At 39.7% G+C, this 24378-nt stretch overlaps 1 protein-coding gene across 2 annotated transcripts in view; it reads left to right on the top strand.

The window, feature by feature from the left end:
* The window catches only part of CARS1 (cysteinyl-tRNA synthetase 1), a 57611-nt gene that overhangs the window by 26481 nt on the left and 6752 nt on the right, over positions 1-24378 (top strand). For both annotated transcript variants that reach the window (XM_061610178.1, XM_061610177.1), the window contains 13 exons: positions 767-916; positions 2087-2227; positions 3203-3291; positions 3973-4094; positions 4394-4506; positions 5785-5913; positions 8866-8995; positions 9295-9398; positions 12105-12202; positions 17225-17414; positions 19533-19601; positions 20613-20694; positions 23840-23920. In XM_061610178.1, coding sequence (XP_061466162.1) covers positions 767-916; positions 2087-2227; positions 3203-3291; positions 3973-4094; positions 4394-4506; positions 5785-5913; positions 8866-8995; positions 9295-9398; positions 12105-12202; positions 17225-17414; positions 19533-19601; positions 20613-20694; positions 23840-23920 — 1498 coding nt within the window. The remainder of the gene's footprint in view (positions 1-766; positions 917-2086; positions 2228-3202; positions 3292-3972; positions 4095-4393; positions 4507-5784; positions 5914-8865; positions 8996-9294; positions 9399-12104; positions 12203-17224; positions 17415-19532; positions 19602-20612; positions 20695-23839; positions 23921-24378) is intronic.

Below are 24378 nucleotides of genomic sequence, written 5' to 3'. Positions count from 1 at the left end.
AGACATATGGGAGCAGCTGGGGAAGTCTAGGGATTTACCTTTTTTTAATGAAAGCTCAGAGTCTGGAACCCCTGCTTGGGGGGCGGGAGGAAGTGATGAAGGTTTTCACAGCTGCTGGGTTGGTGCCACACACACACAGTGTAGGTGAATGTGGGCTAATGTTTCAGCTGAGCTACTTTTGCAAGGACAATCTCTCAGGTGCCAAGACATCACATTAAATTGGTATTCCATAATTGCTGATGGCAAAACATTTAACCTAGCCATTAAGAGTGCTGTCCTATATCTGGGGAAAATGAACAGTCAAATCTTGGCACTCTTTCAGACCCTTCTGTGACTATAATTGTCAACAAAATTCTAAATCAGCCTGAAAAATGGATTTGGGGAGCAGCATATTTTGTTTAAATAAATATATGCTAATTTTTTTAAATTTGGGAATCAGAACTCTGGGTTTTTCCTTCTGTAGGATTTGTAGTCTTCTATGTCTGCAAGGGGAATGTCTGTGTTCATAATGTGGTGAAAATGTCTGGTAAAGATCCTCTTACCTGTCGCAAAATTGTCTACATTCTGTTTTAATTTTAAAGCCCTGCCCCTTAGATATATTTGATACTAGTTTTACTCTGGAGATTTTGTCAAAAATTATATGTAAGGAGGCTTTTAAGGAATATTTGATAAGATAGCTATCATTTCATTAAGTGATGCTTATTTGTTACATTTTAGAAACTTTGATATGGTTTTATGTATATTTCATGCATGTTTCTTAAATCAGCCTTTTGCAGCTAAGCTACAAGAAACCACTGACCCTGATAAAAAACAGATGCTGGAAAGGATTCAGAATGCAGTGAAGGTTGCTGTGGAACCTCTAGAAAATGCACTGAAAAAAAACCTCTCTGAAGGGGAAGTCAGCAAACATGCTGAGGTTTGTACTGAATGATCTTCACTTGTGTTCAGTTGTGCCCTTACACAGGATGGAATTAAAGGGTTTCTTCCATTTTTGGTAACATGTTTCAGTTTTTTATGTTTCTTACAAACATTTCCCAACATAAAACCAATGTCACCTGACAATAATTGATTTTGAGTTTCAGTGTTTCAAAATAAAATATCGTACAGAATGAAATTACAATGTACCATTTGTAATTCAGTAATATGAGAAGATTGGACAGGGGTTTGATTACTTTTGCAAGGCACTGTATATAAGGTTAGCATAATTATGCATATTGGGGTGACTAACCTTTTTCAGCCTGAGGGCCATCTTTTTGGTCAGCCATGCCATTAAGAGCCACATGCCAGCAGTGGCATGTATACATGCACACATGTACTCTAACAATACATGTACTCTGCTCACCACATATGCATGCAGTCTCTCATGCACACACAGGTATACACACACAGATAGGCATCGGATACATGTGCACAGACGGGCACACACGTTCATTCTCTCTCCTCTCTCAGCGTTTCCAGACACCTCAGTCCGGTTCTGGGGTGGGGGTAGCTTTAAAGATCTATCTGGACAGAGGAACTTAATCTCCCAATAGTAATGCTAAGCGCCACAGTCCTAAGATTGGAGAAAAAGCACTCTGCCTCTTTCTTTTAGAGTGAAAGGCAGCATTTCCACCCATGCCCACCTCAGTGATCAAATGGGGTTGGGGTGGAAATGCTACCTTTTACTCTTAAAGAGCAGGTATAGTGTTTTATGTCCTGATCAGGTTGGGCCAGATCCAGGCCATGGGTTAGCCACCCTGATGTGTATAGTAGTGTCAGAGCCTAGACCCCTAAATCACATGCATTCTTCCACACTTTCACAGGATTTTTTTCAGCCACCCTTTTCTTACTGCACCTTTCTGGATCCCCTGTAAAGTATCCCCCAAAGTCAGGAGCCCTTTGGAGTGGCTTTCTATGAAGCACGAGGGACTGCCACCAGATAGAAAAATTGGCAATGTGCACTCATACTTTGCACGTGTGCAAGGATCTCTTTGGATCCTGGCCCAAATAAATTAATATGATTTAATTATAATAAAGCACAATCAAGGCTTTATCGTGAAGAATCATGCATTGTGGTAATTATGTGTTATATATAACGTACTTCCAGGTATTATTGCAAGAAGCAAAAGATATACTCTCTGAGTGGATGGACTCTAAGTTGGGCAGTCAGGTGACTGACAACTCTATATTTTCAAAGCTTCCCAAATTCTGGGAAGAGGAATATCATAAAGATATGGCAGCTCTCAATGTAAGTATATATGTTAATTCAGTAAATGTAAAAGCACATGAAAATCTAGTGTTGTTTGAGCTTATTTATTACAGATTCCCTCTCTTGGAAGACCTGTAAAACAAACATAGGATGCTTTTGTGTAATGAAGGGCTTCAAAGTACCAGTTCAGTGACATATAGAATATGTAATGATCTATTAAGATGACACATTAAAACCTTTTGCTGGCAGTCTGAATAGGGCCCTCACTAGCACTGTATTTCAAGGTACATAAGATTGTTCTTCATACCTAGGAAATCAGAGCCATAGCAAGGCACAACTCAAGAACTGTTATGCTTTCATCATCAGTTAGAGCAATGATTGCTCCCTTTCTAACCTTAAAGATTATCTTTCAGCTTGAGCTCTTGGAAACCACAGATATGTTTTTGGAATTGTTAATTAGAAGAGATGCCTACAAATGCCTGGGCTTCTAGGTTCAGTTTCTGTCGCCCACTTTATTTTTTATTTGTTTTAGCTGCAAAAAAAATCCATGCCACCAACATTAAGAAAAAGTATGATGGTGAAAACATACAATCAACAATAAAATTACATTCATAAAACAATTACAAAATACACCACAAATAAATAGATAAGATTAGTATATCAGCATAACTAGATCACCCATCAGGAAAAGCCTGGGTGAAAGGATGAGTTTCAAGCAGGCATCTAAATGCCAATACTGTAGGCAATATTAGGTGCCTGCCTGATGTTCATTAGAAGTGTATTCCAAAGGGCAGATGCCACCACATTTAAAGCTGTGATCTTAGTGGACATAAGATAAATCTAAGGAGCATATGACACTATATATGAGTGTTGCCCTTAAGTAATGTTCTCTTTGGTAATGTTAATTTTGTCTCTGCCTAGTTTTCTTGTTAACACACAAAAACAGAATTATACATGAAGCAAAGGATGTTGAGAGAGCCTGATACAAGAGGGGTATCATTTGTTTGTTTCTAGGTGTTACCTCCAGACGTCTTAACACGTGTTAGTGAATATGTACCAGAAATTGTGGACTTTGTTCAAAGGATTGTAGATAATGGATATGGGTGAGTATAGATCAGTCTTAATTTTCTTTTGATGTATGTAGTATATATGGTGTATCATATGCACATCTGTGTGTATTTCACATGCAAGCAGCCCAAATTCTGTATTAATTAAACCTTTGTCCTCAAACCTGAAGCCACAATGCCATATGATGGGCACCCTAGTGGAAGGCCAGCTTCCAAAATCATTAGTAGTCTCATAGCCAGCTACCTGTGGGTTAGCCCTGCCAAACTTAATAAGACTTACTTTGGAGTTGACATGTATAGGAGTACAGCTTTAGAGTCCTACTAGAAACCCATCACGGAAAGCAGTGAAAGAAATTGGTATTTACAATGGGTTGTATTGGACTGGTGCCCTTGCATAGCGCAAGGTCTTTTTGGTCTAGTGGGAGGCATTCAATAATGGAGGAAGTAGGGAGCTAATTTTTGCCAGTTTCCTCCTCTTCCCTGCAGCCCCCAGCACCTCCTGATAATCTGTTGTGGAGGGTTGGGGGACTGCAAGTGCAGCAAGGGATGCTTTGGCAAAAAACACATCTAGTCCTCCTCTGTTGTTGGAAGCCGCCCACTTGAGCAATGGTGCTAGGAGAGCCGTTTGGATTCCGCCCTATAGAAGTAACATTTTTTAGGCTCTGTTTTAATTCTAATTAACAAATTCTGTTTTAATTTGTGTTTTCTGTCTTCTAGTTATGTGTCCAATGGATCTGTCTATTTTGATACCATGAAATTTGATGCATCTGAGAAACACTCCTACGCAAAATTGGTTCCTGAAGCTGTGGGAGATCAAAAAGCACTTCAAGAGGGTGAAGGTAATCTGTCTGTGGCTTTCCAATGCATGCTTGCTTGCTTGCTTTATTCATTTGTTCATTCATTTAATTTATATCCCTCTTGAAGGAACCAAGGGCGGCAAATATATCAGCAAGACCATTCAACAATAAAAGAAAGGCATTCTGAAAACAGTTAAAACCCTGTAAACACAGTTACAGTTAAACATTTCAAATTTCTCCTGAAAACCAATAGATGAAGATAGGCACATACCTCACTGGGTGACACAATTTAAAAAAGATTTCTGAATGTTACAAAAATTCTTCCTGTTGTTTTTTTACAGGTGACCTGAGTATCTCAGCAGATCGTTTATGTGAGAAGCATTCGCCGAATGACTTTGCTTTGTGGAAATCATCAAAACCAGGAGAGCCTTCATGGGATTCTCCTTGGGGAAAAGTAAGAGCTGTGTTTTGGATTGAACAATCTAGGTACATTGATTGGAACGCACTTGTGCTCACCTGGAGGATTTTTCACTTAATCTTTTAGTTCTCTGCGTCTCCAATCTTCTGAACCAGTTTTTGTGAGGTAAGACTGGGCTGCAGACTAGTAAGGGAGGATCTATGTCTTTTGGTTACGCAGCAGCAGCTCTGAATCTAAAGACAGCTCCTGCCATTACTTTTTTAAATCATGGGAATACAGGTCATATCTTAAGATGCAGGCTAGCATCATAAAAGAACAGATAACACAAGTGCCCTGCCAAAGCATTATACCCTGGGACTGCCCTGCATCTAATCCAAACATGGACTGTGATAGGATTCTAAGCTTTAAATAAGAGAGGTTTTTATTATTTCCTTGTAGAAATTGCCACAGAAATGTATTTTTCAACATCTAGGGCTATTTTTGTGGGGTGATCTAGTACTTGTTAGAGTCAGGACTATTTTTTCCCACCCTTTGTTCTGCTTAGTTACAACCTGAACTGCTTTCTTATTGCTGTTGCCCCAAGGGCTCTAATGATTCTCCTTTTTCAATGCACCAAATACGTACACTAAAACAAATGCACCCTTTTTCATAGCCTTACTCTCCTTCTACTGACTATTAGTTTGTTAAAATGAGTTGCCAAAAGCCAAATGTATTTCACTGGAGTCTTTATAGTACATACCTTTCTTTTGTTACCTCTGTCTTGCATATGTTGTCGATGACACAGATGTCAGCAGCATGGTGTGTGGTGGCAAATGGGAATGCATACTACAGTCAGAGCTAAAATATACACACCTGCACGTACCACCCCAAAAACTAAATCTAATGATTTTATTAAGAGTCTCTGCTCTTGGTTAAAAAAAACCTGTGATATAAACACATAAGAATGTAATACATTACCTTAAAATAACGGAAAAATATTTTTCATAAATTTCCCGGAGTGATGATTTTACAATGATTTGTCTTGAATTTTGCCACACATTTATATTCTGTCAGTCATTTTTGGGGGTAGCCTTTAATTGAATACTTCTTGTGCAGTCTCATCTTGTCAAACCAGGCTATTGATTGGTTCCATGAATTCCCTTGCCCGAACCATTTCAGCAGGCGAGCATGCAGAACTAAGTTCAAGTAATAAAGTGTACATTCTTCCGTGCAGCATTTTTGATATACTATCAAATACTCTTAATAAAAATTATTGTGTTCGTTAATTGTGGAGAACATTCCTGAACATTATTAACAGACTTTCTTTCTAAATAGGGCCGTCCAGGATGGCATATTGAATGTTCTGCGATGGCTGGGGCCATTCTAGGAGAGTCTGTGGATGTACATGGAGGAGGCTTTGATCTTCGATTTCCTCACCATGACAATGAGTTGGCACAGTCTGAGGTAGGTGGTCCCATGTTCTAATTCCTTACCACATTCTAATACCTGCCAGTGAGCTCTTGTGTTCACTTGCTATAACTTGGAGAAGTGTCTCCAACTAACATTTCAAAGAATAGAGAAGAAGTCATTTAATTAAATAGGCTCTGTTGACTATTGAAGGAGAATGTAGAGATGTACAGATCTACAGACTAGAAATAAAAACAATTTTGCTATTGATACCATTTTAAGCAATATTTACAGATAATTTTAAGCTCTAAATAATTAACAATAATGCTTTTTATATGTACTATTTTATTTTGCTTCCTTCACTTTACTATGGCTTGGTGTGATGTCTGAATGGGCTGGGCCTGAACTAGGGCTTATGCATTTCCTCCTCCCCTCATACACACTGCTTCTCTCCCTAGGAACATACAAAACTGCTTTATAGTGAGTCAGGCTATTGGTCCATTTAGCTCAATATTGTCTACGCTAACTGGCCATGCCGGGGATTGAACTTGCAGCCTTATGAATGCCGGGCAGATGATCTATTCATGAACTGTGATCCTTCCATTAGCTTGTTTGACTGTCTTGGGCTTGTACATTCCCTCCTTGCACTCTGATTCCTTTCCTGACACAGGCAAATAATAGTTAGCTATTGCATCAAGATTGCCAAAATGTGGTTTGTGCTTGCCATCAAAACCAGAAGGCAACCACAAATTCTGGCATATTACATGGGTAGCTAACATGCTGCCCTGCAGATGTTGCTGGACTACAACTTCCATAATCCCTGACCATTGGCTATGTTGATGGGAGTTTTAGTCCAACAACGTCCAGAGGGCACCATGCTGGCTACGCTGATGTACTTGTGTACATCACTATTCATGCAATAAGACCGTAGGCTTAAATCAGTATTTTATGATGTATTTTATTATGATGTAATGTATTGTTGTTAAATTGTACGTCGCCTAGAGTGGCCATTGGCCAGATAGGCGACCCACAAATTAAATTATTATTAGTAGTAGTAGTAGTAGTATAGAAATTTTCCAGTTCCAGTTATCTTTAGAAAATGTCTGACTTCTGAAAATAATCTGGTAGTTATCTATATTCCATATCATTGATAATATGGTCATATATCAAAGTGGATTGAATCGATTCTACGTTTTGTCAAGTGAAAATGTAATGGATTCTACATTTTATCGAGTTGTAGTGGCAAAAAGGATGCATTTTTAGACATTTCTGTAGGAAGCTGCTTGGGTGATACTTTTCTGCTCTTGCAGAGAGGTCATGAGTGGCTCTGGTGTTTCTCCCATTGCACACAGAAAAGTACTTCTGAACCTAAGGACCCTGTGTATCTTATAATGGGGCATCACCTTGATCTCATATGTTGAACTTGCTGCACAACCTTAAGCTGCTCGATATCCTCTGAGATCAAAAGAGATGCTGCTTGCAGAATTTCCCAGTTTCAGCCTTCACTTTGATGTATGGTTGGGGTCTGTGGGGAGGAAGAGTGCAAGCCTGAGATTTCTTCTGAGTGTGAAGAAGGGGATACAATGTTCAGACTACCCCTGCAACAACATTGCCTTGCCCATGTTGCTTAAAAATCTTAGCCAAAAACAGCTGAAAAACTCTTTCATCTTTTTGATTAAAGAAACAAAACAGAAATATCAGTGATATGATGTCCCAGCATTGGGAGGCAGTAACAGTGAGTAGCAACTACAACTCAAGTAACTTCATTTGGAAGGCGACTATGATTAGGAAAAGAGACCACAGGGTTTTATCTCTGGTCATGATAGCAGGAACATAAAACAGGATATGAAGATATTGCTCTTTTGAAGATTCTGCATTCTAGAGGCTCTGTCCCTCAGAGCAGTGGCAGTATGGTACTGTCCCCGACTATCTATTTTGTTAATTTGGCTTTCCCTTTGTGAAGCTGCTTATAAAGTCTGAATATTGTCACTTCCAAACAGCATCTCCTTTGTTTGTCCATAAAGAGTTGCTGGCATCTTCCTGAAGAGAAGGGGAAGGCCCTTTGTTTATTTCATTGTCCTTTGGGGAAGGGGAGAGGGGAAGGGAGTGCTTTGTGTGCACTTTGGAGCTTCCATACCTGCAGGTGATCTTTGGCTGGTGCAGTTGTGTTGAAACTGGTTTCCTCACTCCAAAGGTGTAATTTTGTGGCTTGCTGAAAGTTCTGTCTGTGTAATGAAGTTGCAGTTACTTGGCATAGGCTGTCATTCTTTAACCACCAAGGTTAAGAAAAGCGTTGCTGCAGTTTGAAGCAACAAGTCCCAAATTGCCTGCTAGGGAGCACTCGCCTGCCATGAGGTGAGCTGGTGTCGCTCAAACAATGAAGCCAGCCTGTTTGGTGTTCTGTGTCCATTAGAGGAGGGAGGTTCAGTGCAGCATTGGCTCCCTTCTCTACTCTTCCCAACACAGTTCTGTCCCTGAGCCTTGAGACAGTGGGCAAGGGGGATGAAGAGATGCACACAGCATATCAACTGGGCCAATTTGTAGTTGAAGGAGGCTGTTTGCTCATAGCTCTGGTAGCTGCTTGAGAGAAACAAAATATACGAATATGGAAAGAAAGATACTACAAAACACATGCATAGTGACTGTTCGTCACATTAAGGTCAAGGGAGAAATTCCACGTTGTAGCCTCTGAATTCCTTCCAGCTTCCTCTGCTGCTTGAGAGGGAATGTTTATCGGTATTCGACTGTCAAGTGAAGAATGCCTCCAGTTCTGTAATAAAAAAGTGCCCAAGGTATCCAGAATTTGTGAAACTCTGGATCTTTAATCCCAGGAATATGTGTAATGGTAGATAACTCATACTTCTGTAGTATTGTGTTTCTCTATTCATACTGAAGGCATAAGTGTGATGGTGGGGGGAGGATTGAAACATTGTTTCTCTCCCCCACTCCATACAGTTGTAATTTATATTAAAACATGCATTATTTTTTTTGTTTCCATGGGTTTTGTAGGCATACTTTGAAAACGATCACTGGGTTTCCTATTTTCTACACACTGGGCACCTAACAATTGCTGGTTGTAAAATGTCCAAATCTTTGAAAAACTTTATTACAATAAAAGATGCACTTAAAAAACACACAGGTAAGACCTTTATTAGGGAAGAAACGCTTTTCATTATTTTTTAAAACAGCTAGGTAGAAGGAAGTTGGCTCTTATTCTGACTGATTTGTTTTCTTCATGTAAAAATGGGAACTTGGCAGTTATGATAATTTCCATTGTATTTTTAATTGTATGGTTTTAGTATTGATCTGTTTGCCACCCTAGGTTTCTTTGGAGGAAGGGCGAGATATAAATTTAATAATAATAAATATATTGACTTTGGCACGGTGCTTTCTATAGTAGTCAGATACCATGCTATACTTTTCTATTTCTCTCAACAGCTCGGCAGTTACGGCTGGCTTTTCTTATGCATTCTTGGAAGGATACGCTGGACTATTCCAACAACACCATGGAGTCTGCTATTCAGTATGAAAAATTCATGAATGTAAGTTAACTTCACCTCTTCACATTTTTGTGCTGTATAGATTTTGCAAAGTAATGCTGAAAAGAGCCAGGTGTTTTCTTCTGGCAAAACATTGAACTAAATAGAAGCAGTGCTAACAGGCCACTTTATTCTAATCTAGCGCATAAAGTGTTGGGCGTTACATGAATTTGAATCCCATCTTAACTGTACACTCAGTGTTGGAAAAATATTTTTGAAGGTGCTCTTTTCTCCTGAGCCCCCTCATCCCACTTTCTGGTTGGAAACAGCCCTATGTCTGCCCGCCCGCCCGCCTACCTGCCTCTTCCCCCCCCCGACATCTTCTTTTCATTCTCTCATGGTACAAGATGTCAGATGGCAAACTCTACACTCTCCTTTGCAATAGTTTGGGTACAAAATAATAAGGCAGGCCTACACAACTTGTCCTACCAAACAACTAACTATGTATGATGGTCAATCAGGGGCTCAGTGGTTTTGCTGTCTTCCTGCATCTGCAAAAACTGGGGAAAGGCCAAGCATGTGGTAAACCAGCATGCATGAGTGATGGGTCACAAATTGTGTAGGCCCCATGGTAAAGATTGTAAAACCAGCACATGTTTCTACCTATCATTTATATGGTACAACAGGATATTCTTCAGGCAACCAAGGATAAAGTTAACAGCTGCTTTAAACCAACAAATGAGAAAACTCTTTGAAAATGCTCTTGTCACACTGCTTTTGCCTGATAAAGAGCCTGGTATGAATTGAAAACCTATCACTTTAAACAGCTACGGTTGTTTCAAATGACAATATCTTCCTTTATCAGTGTTGGGAAAGACTTTCCTCAAAGTGGTAGTTAGAAATGAAACTGGCTTGCAACAGATTCCTATTTTTTCCCCTTCATGTATCATTAGCATTAGTATTAGCAATTGCTTTTTAGAGACTTGTAGGCAGCATTGCAGAGTTTACATTAATGGCAATACATATGTTCACTTTGAGGCCTTGTTATGATGTTTAATACAAACAATTTTTGTACATTGTCACGCCATGCTTTGGAGGGTGTGAGGGACACACTGGAACTAACACAGTTAGTCTGTACACATTCATAGGCACTTTCTGTTTATCCCACTGATCCCTGAGTGAAGAGAGAACTCATCCAGGTGCTAAAGCAATAGCAGTGACTGCTGAGAAAGGCACCTTGGGTTATATCCAACTGTCTCCCTGCAGTCACAGAAGGCTCTTTGCTTCAGCAGAGGCTTCCATTAATGAAAACGGGAGGGAGGCCATTTTCATTTTCCTGTGCCATCTCCCTGTTCCAGCAGGGTTTCCACTCGTCTGGAACAGTTTTCAGGGGCTGCAGAGGGAAGGGGAAATAAGTTAAAATTGTCCACAGAAGCCTCCACTGGATTGAAAAGGTTTTAGTAAGTGGAGGAAGAAAACTGAATACAATTCATTGCCTAACACCTCTTGCAAATTACTTGTACATTTGTAATCCTATACATATCTATTCAAAAAGTTGGTCTCATTGATTCCAATGAGTCTTACTTCCAAGTAAGTGGGTATAGGATTGCAACCTGAAATTGTGTTTTTGTTGCCAGCTGAACACTTCTCAAGAGAGAAGGTAAAGAGAGAAAGCAACAATGTAAAAGAGGTTGCAGGATGCAAAAATACAAATGTAGGAAAACTTTTTGTTTAGGGCTTTACATTGGGAGTGTTTATAAAAACCTTTTATACTGCTATCCTATATAGTAGTTGCACCAATCGAAGAAGATTTATGTTGGAAAGAGGACTTAATTTACAAAAATAATAACTTTCAAGTGAAAGTGTATTGATTTATTTGGCTTATTTGATAGGTAACTTTTCCTTAAGTGTGTCATTTCCCAAATATGTTTCTACCAGGAATCTAAAATAGTTGGACCCACAGCTTTCTAGAGCTGTTGTCACAGAACTGAGACAGCAGACCTGTTAAATTTCCGTATGAGCAGCAGTGATAACTAATGTTAAGGTTTTTAGAATGAGTAGCATCAGTAAGTTATATTAAGGTCTTTAAGCTTTTAAGCGTGTCAGAAAAAATAACTGTTTGGGGCTCAGGTTTAACAGGTTGGCCTTTTGTTTTGCTAATCTCTTGTCAGACCTGGGCTTCAAATCTAGGCCCTGCAAACCATTTTTAAAAGCATCCCAACCACCCACCAACTCTGTCATCTGCATCTGCTCAAAACAATTTGGTCAACTAAGTCTGTGCTATGTATCCTATATTTGCACAGAGTATCATTTTAAACTATAGCAATCAATAGCAAACGTATTAATAGGAAGAAGTTAAATAAAAGATCTTTCGCTTGGAAAGATGTGCCTGTGGGTTGTCCATGAGACTTCAATGGACAATGCAAAAACAAAAAAAAGTGGGATGTATAACAGTTGTAGGTTATTCTTATCCTATTTTTGTCTGAGATTTGCATATAGAGTCTTGAATTTGATTAACTGCGAACATCAATAGTTTTTTGTTAATGTCTCATTTCTTGTGATGCTAAGTCACAGCCTAGACAAAAAGCAGCTTAACAACAGGTAATAAAAAACTTGCTTTTCTTGGCAGATACTGGCCAAGAAATGTACTGGGTAGAGCCTGTTCTTGGCTGAAAGTGAGTCTCATATCAGTATTTAAATAGCTAACTGGACAGTGTACTTTGCAACAGGAAGACTTCAGATTGTGGGCTCTTTCCCTCCCCCTTTTAGGAGTTCTTTTTAAATGTGAAGGACATCCTTCGGACTCCTGCTGATGTGACAGGCCAGTTTGAAAAATGGGAAAACCAGGAGATAGAGCTGAATAAAAGGTGAGTGAGAAACCAGTTTTTTCCCCTCCCTTCTTCATGAATAGATGTTTGTATATTCATGGTAATGGATCCCATTTTTCAAACTGGCATTTCCTTTTGGTGCACATAAAGTCCTGATAATGTTGCATTTCTACAATACTTTCCTTTGGATCTCAGTTACTTGTTAACCTAATTTACACAGCAACCAGACTACTTTTGGCGCAGATCCTTTCACATGCTTTCTTACTGTTTTTCCTATTCATCCTTCTACAAATAGATATATTCCCTAGTCTGTTTTTACTTAACCTTGCATTCTTAGTTTTTCTGCTACATTAGGTAGTCATTTTCTTTATTGCACACTTTATGACATGCTTCTCCAGGTTTTGCCCAATGGCAAACAGTGATTAAAATTAATTTTGAAAAATGAAATGGACTGCGTTCAAGTTGATTCCGACTTATGGAATTTTAAAGATCCAAAAATATAAAACAAACCTCACACTAAGTCATTAGATAGAAAAATAAAGTTTGATTGCTGTATACTCCACATGCTTGGGCTATACACACATTCTTTTTACATTTATGTAAATAGGACCTGCAACAAAATGTTGCAGTGTGGAGTGATGGCTTTCTGTGACATATTGAGCATGCTCATTCCTCCTGGAACTGTGTTTGCAGTTTTTCCCTGCTTTGGATTTTTTCCTAAAGATATTTGATATGGCTTCTCCAGGACTGCTGATGCCTCCCTCTTATGCTCAATTGGTGCTATTTTGGCTGCATAATCAACAGCACTGATAAGCTAAACATCAGAAATGGGGGTGATAATATAGATAATACAGAAATAGATAATATAGATAGAGAATTATATTCAACATAGCACTAAAGCAATCATTATGTCAGTGCAGGAATTTTTCCTTGTGCAAAAGAATGATCTCCCCTCTCCTCCCCCCTGTGCACCCCAGGGGTTCCCCCAACCTTCCAAAGCAAATTTGGGCACGGGGTGTGCAGGGGGAGAAACCACATTATGCTAGCACTAATTCTAGTGCTAGTGCAAAAAATTAGTTGAATATTTTTATTTATTTATTTGATTTATATCCCGCCCTTCCAGCAGTCACACACTGCACCTAAGAAGCTAAATTCTGCAATCTGCATAAATTATGCACATGAAACAACTTTATATCAGTGTATTTGCTGTACATATTTCATTCTGCCATGCAGAAATAAATGGAGCTATGAAGACTATCAAAGCCATGCCCCTGACAACTGGGAATCTCCTCCGCCCTTTCTTAGCTTCTGCAATTTCATTATGCATTGATCACACATTTTTTAATCTTGTGGGTTAGAAATAGGGGTTAGAAATGTGTTTTTGAAAGAATGAATGGAATCTAAGATTCTCAGGATGCTGAATTCTGCACCCAATCTGGTTTAGTGGCTTGTGGATTGCAGGTAGACTTGGATTATGTGATACATGTTTTCCATTTAAAGACCTGACTGTTTTGTGAATCCGAATGCTTTTAATGACGGTATTCAGATGTCAAGATCAACTGTGATTTATTATGATAGGAACAAACCACAGTGAGCCTCGGACTTCTCCTTTTGCATCTGGTTTTGATTAACCACAGTTTAGTGCTATATCCAAACCCTAAACTTGGGTTAACGAGCTATGGCCAACTGAAACAATGTAGCTTCCATAACTGATGGTATACAATTGGTTTGTTTGAAACAAGCCATAGTTTAGATCAAACACAGTTTGTCTGGTTTGGACAACATGACATGCGGCAGTTAATAAAAAACAAGCAAAAGCTTCTGAACGTCTCATTGCTGCACCAGAGGAGGAGTGGGGAGGTGCACCAGCTCCAGGCTTCTATCTTTCGTGATAAACTATTATTTTGGAATGCAGCCAATAAATCTTACAGCATTCTGAAGAGTCAGAAGAGTGCTACATTCACAGATTTGATTGACAGGATAGTTAAAGTAAAATGCTTTTCTCATAACACTTTCTAGAATGTCAATTAATTGTTTTCAGTTTTTCAGCACCATTATATCCTGTTCTCTTTATTATTATAGGTTTGCTTTTCTTGTGTTTTTGTTCTGTGATAACTTTTTTCTCTTTTGTAAGTTTTCATGCTTCACTCCATAATACTCTGCATATCTCTTATCCTTCTTTTTCTTGACAAGTTATTTGATTGTGTTCTTCCCCCAATGCTAGCTTCAGAATCTAACTTTTTCAGCATATACCATGAAATACCAGAGAACTGATTGATGTTGGAGTCCAATAAGAAATAATGCTGTTTGTATAAGGAAGGGTTAAAGAACCTCTAGTGAGATACTTAACCTTGCTGTGTTTCAGACTGCTGCTAAACAATTCTTATTCTTTCATGTAAATATAAGCATAGCAAATAATAAACAGTAAATATAAGAATAGCAAATAGTATGATAGGTTGTGTGAATAGTATTTCACACAGGTGGTTAGTCTTTTCTTTTTTTCCAGTGGATTCACCTTGCAGCAGGCTGGAGAACTAGATCTGGCCAGTGAGCAGATCTAGGTCTTCCCCCAAACTCTGCAGGCCACTTTTGATGGGTGGGCAGGGTTGCCCACCATTCAGTCATCTGACATCACCATAACTTGCCACCCAAGTGGTTGTTGTGAAAGAAAGAAAGAAAGAAAGAAAGAAAGAAAGAAAGAAAGAGATTTGCATGGCAATTTTTCCCCACAACTTTGAAATGTTTCTCATAATACGTTTCCTACCACTTTGTACTCAGCAAATAGAAACTCATATGGTACATATAGGTGGCACATGGAAGTTCAACATTTTGAAGTATGTGTCTTTGGGGGAGAAAGCTAAACTTTAGACCAATTTCAGACATTATGGTAGTATAACATATCTAATTATCTATTGTGAAACTGATCTGGTATGTAAAATAAGTGAACTTGTATCATCAGTATCTTTGCTAGACACCTGGAATACATTTCTTAGTTACTGGAATGTACATTGGGTTGTATTCAACTAAGTCTTACTCAGAGTAGAACCAATTAAATTAATGAACAAGTTAATCATGTATATTAACTTCAGTGGGTTTACTGTGAGCAGGACTAGCATTGCATATCACCCATCATCATTATATTTGTTGTAATTTAACTATAAACATTTAATTTAAAAAATGAGATGGGATCATATTTTCTCAAGTTCCTCAGCACAGATTGGCTGTGCTCAATCATCACAATAAGCTATGGTTTATTGTGACAACAAAGAGCCTGGGGGCGTTCCTTCCTTCTGATACAAATGCACCAGAGTTAAGACGTTTTTGCCTCTGATCTCAATTAAGCACAGGGTAGCATTATATCAAACCCTAACCTGTGGTTAATCTTAATTATGTTTTGTTGAAACAAGCCAGGTTCATAACCGATGGTAAGAGTCATTTCAAAACTGTAGTTAAAATTAATAAACTATAGGTTGGCCTGGTTCACATGTCACGTTAAGTCATGGGTTGCCAACCTTTTTGAACCAGAGGGCACATCTCAAATTTTGAGAGAGTGCTGGGGGCCCCAATCACAAAATGGGTGTCATTGGGGGTGTGGCATAACCCAAAATTAGAGAGTAATCATGAAGTTTTTCCCTTAATTGTATTTCCACGCTAGAAAAGGCTTGTTGAGTTTCTGCCTGCCATGTAGCTGATAAAGGCACAAGGACCCTTTTTTCCCCTATGCCAACCCTAAACCAAAGCCTAGTCTGCCATCCTGTACCCACTTACCTGCAAGTAAACCTCATTAAACACAAAGAGACTTACTTCTGAGTAGACATGTATGCCATAGTAGTGCAAGTTAACTATACGGTGAATTCTTCACAGAAATCTTTAGTAAAAGGCAAAAAGATTTACACATTCTGAAGAGAAACCAGAGTATAACTATGCAGTGAATTCTTAATGAGACCCTGGTCTTTAGCTCCTGCAAACTGGGAAAGATGCATACTGGTTGCTAGGAAAAAGGGACAAACTATGGAGATTCAAGGACTAGGAGGAAAAAAGACAGAAGCCGAAAAAATGCACTAAGAGGCAGAGGAAAATAGGACACCATGGATTCCCATTTCCTGGTGTCCAAACAACTCACTTATCAGTCACAGCTCTTCAGTCACAATCACTTCATTCATTGGCTAAAAACACTGATAGGCAGGAGCAGCGAGGCTGGCTCATTTCACAGAAATCACTTAGGAGGGTACCTACACGTGTTGCTCCATAACCTTCCTCCTAGGAAGGTTAGAGACATACTTTTTTAAACAAAAATGAAAGCTCAGATTCTGGACTGCCTTCTAGGGGTTCCACTTCATGGGCACCATTATCCCTGCAAGTGATAAATTGGTTACTCCAGCATTGAATCATAGCTAAAATAAGCTATTTATAGCTTACAGCTACAGCTATGAAATAAAATGTGAATGAGAAGTATGCTGATGCATACTACTGAAATCCTGGGTGCTTCATTCTTCCTTGCTTCTTTTGCACTGCCAGGAAACAAGACTTGTGTCTTGTGAACCCGAGTTCGTGGTTTTTCCCTCCAAACAAACTGTGAATGGAAGCCACGTCAAGCCAAATCATGGCTTGTTTCCGGCAGTGTAGCAGGAGCAGGGGAGGACCGAAGCCCCCACGATTTCAGCAGTGTGCACTCATTCACAATAAATCATAGGTTATTTTAATTATGGTTCCATGTGATGGGCAAACTAGGCATTTGTCAGATTGGATATGACCAACTGTAGCTAATTGAAAACTCGAACTTCCAGTGACTGCTCTGGCAGGGGAGAAGACAGGAGGGAGTGTACAGGCCTGGAGGGAGGGTTGGCTTGTTTTCATCATAGTAAACCATTCTTTATCATGACATCTGAATGCAGCCTCGAAGTGTGTGGTAGGGCTTTTCTCCCCCAATGCCTGTCCTTTCTCTCTTTTCCATAGCAAGCAAAGTACAGAAATGCTTCTAGCTTCCTTTTATTCATGGAATACTGGAGTCTTTGTCTGAAATGGTTTACTTTTGTCCTATGTTTTTTTCCTTGTGTCTAGTTTTTATGACAAGAAGGTGGCAGTCCATGAAGCACTATGTGACAACATTGATACACGCACAGTCTTGGAAGAAGTGCGATCACTAGTCAGTCAGTGTAATTCCTACATTGCTGCAAAGAAGACTGCCAGGAAAATACCAAATAGAATGCTGCTGGAAAATATAAGTGTTTATCTAACACAGATGTTCAAGGTATGAGAATCTGAGCAAAGCTTTGAAACTGTTGCATGTTTTTTTCTTCTAAATGTGTGTGAATGTCTCAGCCTTTTCATTGTTACTTTTGATCAGTAACGGGGAACCTGTGGCCTTCTAGATATTGTTGTGGACTCCGCTTCCAGTCATCTCTGACCATCAGCCATTCTGGAGATGTTTGGGATTGGATTCCAGCAGTGTCGAGAGAGTCACAGGTTCCTCATCCCTGCTTTAAATCTTGCATAGCTCATGTGGTTTAGAAATAGAACTGCAATGCAGCTTTTCTAAAATGGTGGGCTGGGGCCTCTGTCCGCTTCCAAGTGGGCTTCAATGCTCCAGGTGGCCCAGTGCCACCTCACTTACCTACCCTGCTCCCTGGCCATGCTGTAGTTTAGTACTTCATTTAGTATTATTTGGGGGGGTTTCTCTTACATTTATATGCCGCCTTTTTCTGTCAAGGAACTCCTGGCAATGTACATTTGGTCCCCTGGCAATCATGCATGGAGGAACTGGGCAGACCCAGACCTCCTTAGCTTTAGGAAGCTGATGGTCTCATGTGCTTTCAGATCATCACCTGGGACTTTTGATTGGATTGACACCAGTGCACAGGCATGTGTGGGAGTGGGAGATCGTTAGAGAGCAAGGTTTATAGCATGGAAAGTTGGAGGGAGGAAAGGGAAGAGACTGAAGAAAGAAAACTAATAAAGGACAGAGAGAATAGCTGCCTGAATATGAAGGAGGACAAAAACCAGGAAGGAGGGAGGTAAAAGGAAGGATGGACTGAGGGAGAGGAAAAGTGGAAAGGCCCAGTGCTGCTGGTGCTATACCTGGTTGCCATTTCACACATGCACTCACCCGCACCTGGTCCAGTAAAAATGCACTGAGAGGCATGTGATGGGAGCCATCTAGCTCAGCATATTCTGCTTAAAATGTGAGGGATGAGTCATGATGCTTCATAACGAGTCTGTTGCTTCATGCTTTTAAACTTTGAATGGTATTTTTAAATTGTATACTTGTTTTTAATTTTTGTAAACCGCCCAGAGAGCTTTGGCTATGGGGCGGTATATAAATGTGTCTGTACTTAGCTTGAGGGAAACTGAACTTTGGAACTCCCTGCCACAAGAAAATAATTGTGGCAAAGAATTTAGCAATTTTCAAAGAGGCATTACCTATCAATAGAAAATTGTCAGGAATTGCCAGCTGATTGTGCTAAACTCTGCCTCCATCCACTGACATTTTGTAGCTGGTTCTGCTCCTGCACCACCATTTTGCAATTGCTGGGCCTCAGTAACTTTAAGCCCTCTCAAGTGGACCTGGGGTAGAATGTGTGAGAGTCTTTGCTTTATGCAGTAGGAAACTCTTTATAGTACTTGAATTTGTTTTAAAAGTTCTGTTCTACCTTGGGTGTGGATAAAAATGATCAAGCACTGCTGTGCAAAGATTGTAGAAATGTTATAGTACCGTGCACTTCCCAGGATGTCATACTGTGAACAATGCTACCTCTACCCAGTAATGTCTTAATTGCAGAGAATGAAAGCCCAGTAAACTCACATATCAAAGTCCAGTAAGTGTAAACGTTCTCCTGGGTCTACCTCCCACTGAGGTTGTAAACCTTTGTCTGGATTGTGCCACTTCAGATTCTGCAGATAGACTCATATGACTCAATAACTAAGCTTCAAGCTTAGCTAAGTCTTACCTGAGCTTATTTAGAAGTAAGTGCAATGTATACACTCACATCATACTCGCATATACATACATACACATATACATAAGGTTATAAGCTTAGTTTCCTGAAACATATGGATGGGAATAGTCTTCCAGCATTTTGAAAATCAGAGGAATTGATGACGCTGTTGTATCAATGCTTTAAGAACAGGACACCGATTCATTACCTATATTTTTGAGGAAAAGGGTGACGTGAGCCATAGTATCAGCACTCCTGATCTGTGTTATATTTTCAATTTACTTAGTACTGAATTGAAATTTGCCTTCTTTAAGCTTGAAAATGAGCAGGGTGACTTAAGTTTTGTGCACAGCCTTTTGGCTGAAATTTCCATCAGTGTTAAAATCCCTGCTGGTGTGTGCATGTTCAACTTGTCTTGTGCTTCCCTTGCATAGGTCTTTGGTGCTATAGAAAATGATGAGGCTATTGGATTCCCAGTTGGAGGAAATGGTCAAAACTTAAATGTAAGTTGAAGGAAACATTGAACTATCTTAACTCAATTCGTGACTTTTAGAAAGATTAGATTACATGTTGAAGCAAAGCCAGATTTTATGCTCTTATGAATGTATAGTTCTGCAGCACATACAATGAACTGAATTCACAGAATTACTCCAGTTGTATTTGGGTGAGAGAACAGGATTTTAATTTGGATTTGAGAGCATAACGGGGAATGGTCATAGCTCAGTGGTGGAGCATATGCTTTCATGCAAAAGATCCCAAGTTCAATCCTCAGCAAATCCAGATAGAGCTGGGATTCCTACCTGAAAGCCACTGCCAGCCAGAGTAGAGCTGACTGGATGGATCAATGGTCTGATTCAGTAAAAGGCAGCTTCATATGTTCCTTTGCTTTCCAACAGAATTTTGCAAGAGAGACTAGTTTTGGTTTCCACTCTTGTGATAAGGACAATTACCCTGCGGTATGGTCATGGGGAGGCCAGTTTTTATTAACTTAAGAAAAAAACTTCATTGGAAGTACCCGGTTACAACAACTGCAGGTGCTGAATAGGGACAGCAGCAACAAAACCAATACACTCTTTGTGTACGCTAGGAGGTATCAAGAGGGCACTGTGACATCAGGCATGAAATCCAGATTTCTCTAGTCTCTTCAACCTATGATAAGCAGTGCTTCGCATCCATTGACAACTGTCAGTGAGACTCATTTGCAATCAAGAGGAGCTTTCATAGTGATATACTGTCTTGTAAAAGCTGTCTTTTCCAGGAAGCAGTGGAATAAGACCAAGGATGAAATGTTAAAGCAGTGTCCCATCCTCTCTGCATTTGAGCACTTGGGACTGATGGGCCTTTCTCACCTATCCCATCTGCACTATAGGACTTGTTGAGTCTGAACAGGGTCTCCTTCGCTACCATATTCTGACCACTCTTCAGAAACCCATGTGCAGTATATAGGGAGTGATGTAACTGTAGAAAGGAGTGAGTTGAATCTCAACTAATTGGTAAAATATTTTGTTCTGCAGCTTGAATCTACAGTAATGCCGTACCTCCAAATTTTGTCTGAGTTCAGAGAAGGTGTAAGGCAGATTGCCAGAGAAAAGAAAGGTGAAGTTTTTGTGCTTATTACAAATAGAAATCTATGTAAATATATAGTCTTTTTACAAAATGTTGTGCTTTATTTGTTCTTTTGATACCACTTGTTGATTCATTTGCTGAAGAAGACCCATGTGTTCTTCAGACCTTTTACAGCCAAAAGCTAGGGAGGTTTCTGGGAGTGCAGTCTGTTTTACCTCAAGCTTTACTTGTGTGTGAGTCTGGACCAGCCCTACCATGAAGCAGACTGAGGCAGCCACCTTGCCTAACAGCTGATTTTGGATGTCATGACAGGGCAGCAAATTGTTATTTATTTATTATCGTATTTTTACTACCAGGAAAGAGGCACTTGTGGGTTTTTCCACTTTAGGTGCCCAAAATCTTGACAGCCTTAGGTACTTTGTACCTTGACTTGGAGCCGGGGTGGTGGCGGTGTGCCATTTGCTGCTCCACCTCAGACAGCAAAGCAGGCCCTGAGTTGAGTGTGTATGTACGTGAATCAAATGAATTTCCTTACATATGCATTTTCCTTGCCTTAAACAGATTAAACTAGATTTTGGCGTATATTTTTATTGTAAGCTTTCTGTGTCAGACTATAGTGATACCTGCTAAAATCAATTGTGTGTTTTGTCAGAAAAATTCCCATAATGTTTATTCTTTCATTTTGAAAAATATGTAGAATTTCTTATTTCTCTTAACTGCATAGCAATAATCTCACCGCTGTGTGTCAAGAGTTGTCTTCCCTCAGTTTTACTCCTCTAGAGGCATATTTGTGAAGAAGAAAAAGAGAAGCCATGTGTTCCCTTACCACTGGCTTTATTTGATAGTGTTTGAGGAGCTAGTACTTACCTTGGCACATGGGAGTTTGTGGTCTGTTGCAGCACTGCATATTTATATGGCTGAAGGGCAAGTGAACCTCCTCAAAAGGCAAAGGGCACTAAACAGCATGCATTACAACTTCCTATAAAACTCTGAGTTGAGGCAGTGCAACCTCCTCGTTTGTAGTCATTGCAGAGCCTCGTTGTTTATATGTGAGAAGCTTTTTCCCCCTCAAGAGAATTAGTTACCACAAAGTACTAATTCAAACATTGTTGACCAAGCTCTCTTGCTTTTTGACCAGGAGGTCCTTAATTATGGGATGTTAAAATGTTATGCAGACAAAATCCCTTTTATTCCTTGTACAAGAAGAGCAGGCACCAGAAACCCTGAGAGCAACACTGGCCTTTCTTAGCAGAGGGCCGTTTTTCCCTTTGAATGTTCTAGTGATAGCACACAATGAAATAAAATTACCCTCTCAAAAAAACATTGATAGCTGTACGTTGAAAAGAGTTCCAAATGAAACCTTGCCAGGGAATGTCTTTTCAGCTCCTTCCTTTGAGAAGGAATTTCAAATCACAAGTTTAACTCCCAAACATACTGTCAGCTCACTTGAGCAAAAGTCGTGGCTTCCATGTAATGTGCCTACAGAAATCTAACTTCATCTTCCTCATATATATGTTGGCAATAAATCAAGCACATTTATGTACATGCAAGAATGGTGTTCATGGCATCAAGGTGGTGCTTTTTTAAAAAAATCTGTTTTGATATATTTCTGCTGCATTGCACCACTTGAAAATTTTGAGGGTGGAAAAACCCTTGCGGTTTAAAAGTGTGTGGCAGAGCAGTAGGAGGAAGGAGGCTGCTGTACTGAGAGATATAAAAACCCTCTCTGTTTCAGCTGGATTTGGCACATGGTCTTCTCTGGATTGTTGCCATTATCACTGAAAGCTTCTGTATCTGGTGTCCCTCTGAAAACACACTGTTGGCCTATGTCAGTCCGGAAGTACTTCATGATGCCACAATATTAACTCTTCAGAAAGTATCACACCTTGGATAAAACTCTTTCCCCTCCCCAATAATGTTTTTAACACGCACATCTCCCATTCTCCTCTTCCCAGAAGGATTTTTTCTTCCTTGCTACTAAAGTTTAATTATTCATAGTTTTAGACTGGTGAATATGTATGACTCAGGGAGGCATCAGTGCCGAGCAACTGCAGGGAATACCTGCATCGCCGAACACGTCCAGCTTTTCTTCATTTGTTCCTGTCAGTACTTTTCAGCATGTTTTTTTAAAGGATTCTAATATTTTGATTGAACTCTCTAGCTGTTATTCAACTGCTGAGGATGAAGATACCCAGGCTGGGGGCAATCAATCAGACTTTAAATCTCTGTAGACCATGCTGATAGTTCTATCAAAAGAGAGACCCACCCATATTTGGGGAATGGGAGAGAACTCGTTAAAGGCCCAGTTCACCTGAACCTTTTTCCATTGATTGATGGCTTTTACTTCAATGCTTATAATCCTATGTGTTTTTACTTAGAAATACAGTAATACCTCAGTTAATAAAGTACATGCATTGCTGGACATTACTTCTTTAACAAACTTTGGTACCAGAGGTAGGAATCACATGGAAAGAATAGGGATAGGTTCCTACACCACAAAAAAGAAGAGTAGCTCAACATATTTCAGCAAGCTTTATTCAGCACTATTAATATGCATGTCTGAAATGAAACAGCCAGAGCAGGTAAACCTTGCATATAGATCACTTGAAGGCTTCTTCCCAAATGCATCCAGGGATGCCTGCCTTGTCTTTTTTCTTTTCTCATGTAGCATCCTGCTATAGCAATCTAAAGCTTTGAGCACAGTTCTCCTCTCCACACACTCACGCAGGCAGGCAAGGGGCATCCACCATCACCACCCTGTGCACCCAGGGCACCAGAAGCACTGTTTACTGTGGAGGTGTCTGCACCACCTGGCAAGAAGTGCCATTCCAGCCATGCATGAGAGAGTTGCCTGAAGCAACCGCAATCCAGTAGATAAGGAGACACATTATGACTGTCAGAGTATGCACCCCCCCAAAAAAAAGACTTTGGTGAAAGGAGCTTCTTTTCTGGAGGATTGGTTAACTGAGGTATCACTGTAAGTCCTACTGTGTTCAAAGGGGCTTACTCCCTAATATCCGTGTTTAGGACTGAAGAAGTAGTAGAATAGCGGTTACAGCTGTTTGGCATTTTAAAAGGTGGTCTTTCATTCTCGTAAAATGTCCACCTGACTAATAAAAGAGAAATTTCACTGAAGTTAGTATTAGCTGTTCAATTTTGTTCTTTGTCATTGTAGTATTTGAAGTTCTGCAGCTCTGTGATTCTCTTCGAGATGATGTTCTTCCTGAGCATGGAGTTCGGTTTGAAGATCATGAGGGTAATTGAGTTGTAAATTCAGTTCGTCTCCAGTGTTGCGTTGGCAAGTTGGCACATACTAGCTTCTGTTTCCCATTTATAAAGTGGAACACTGATGATGTGCCTCCAAGTGCTGTTGTGAAATGAATGAGAAGGTTTCTCAAGCTCCTTGGACACTTAAGGATGCAATGCTAAACACATATATATAGTAGTCAGATTTCAATAGGATTTTCTTCCAAGTAAATATGGTGAAGATTGGGATGTAGAATAGTAACAACAGCAAATGATAATAGCAAGAAACCATAGGTTTCTCAAACTCTTGACACTTCTTTTTCCTGGGATTGCGCAGCAGGGAAAGTTTAGGTAAATTAATGTGATGTATATTTTAAATGACTGCTTAACAGTGGGCACAACCCTGCCAAAGTTAGGCATTTATAAGTGCTACTGTTTCTCCCTCATTATGTATACCAGGAGTGGAGA

Source organism: Rhineura floridana, chromosome 2, assembly GCF_030035675.1.
Source record: "Rhineura floridana isolate rRhiFlo1 chromosome 2, rRhiFlo1.hap2, whole genome shotgun sequence".
Lineage (NCBI taxonomy): Eukaryota > Metazoa > Chordata > Lepidosauria > Squamata > Rhineuridae > Rhineura > Rhineura floridana.
This window is presented reverse-complemented; position numbering and strand designations above follow the sequence as displayed.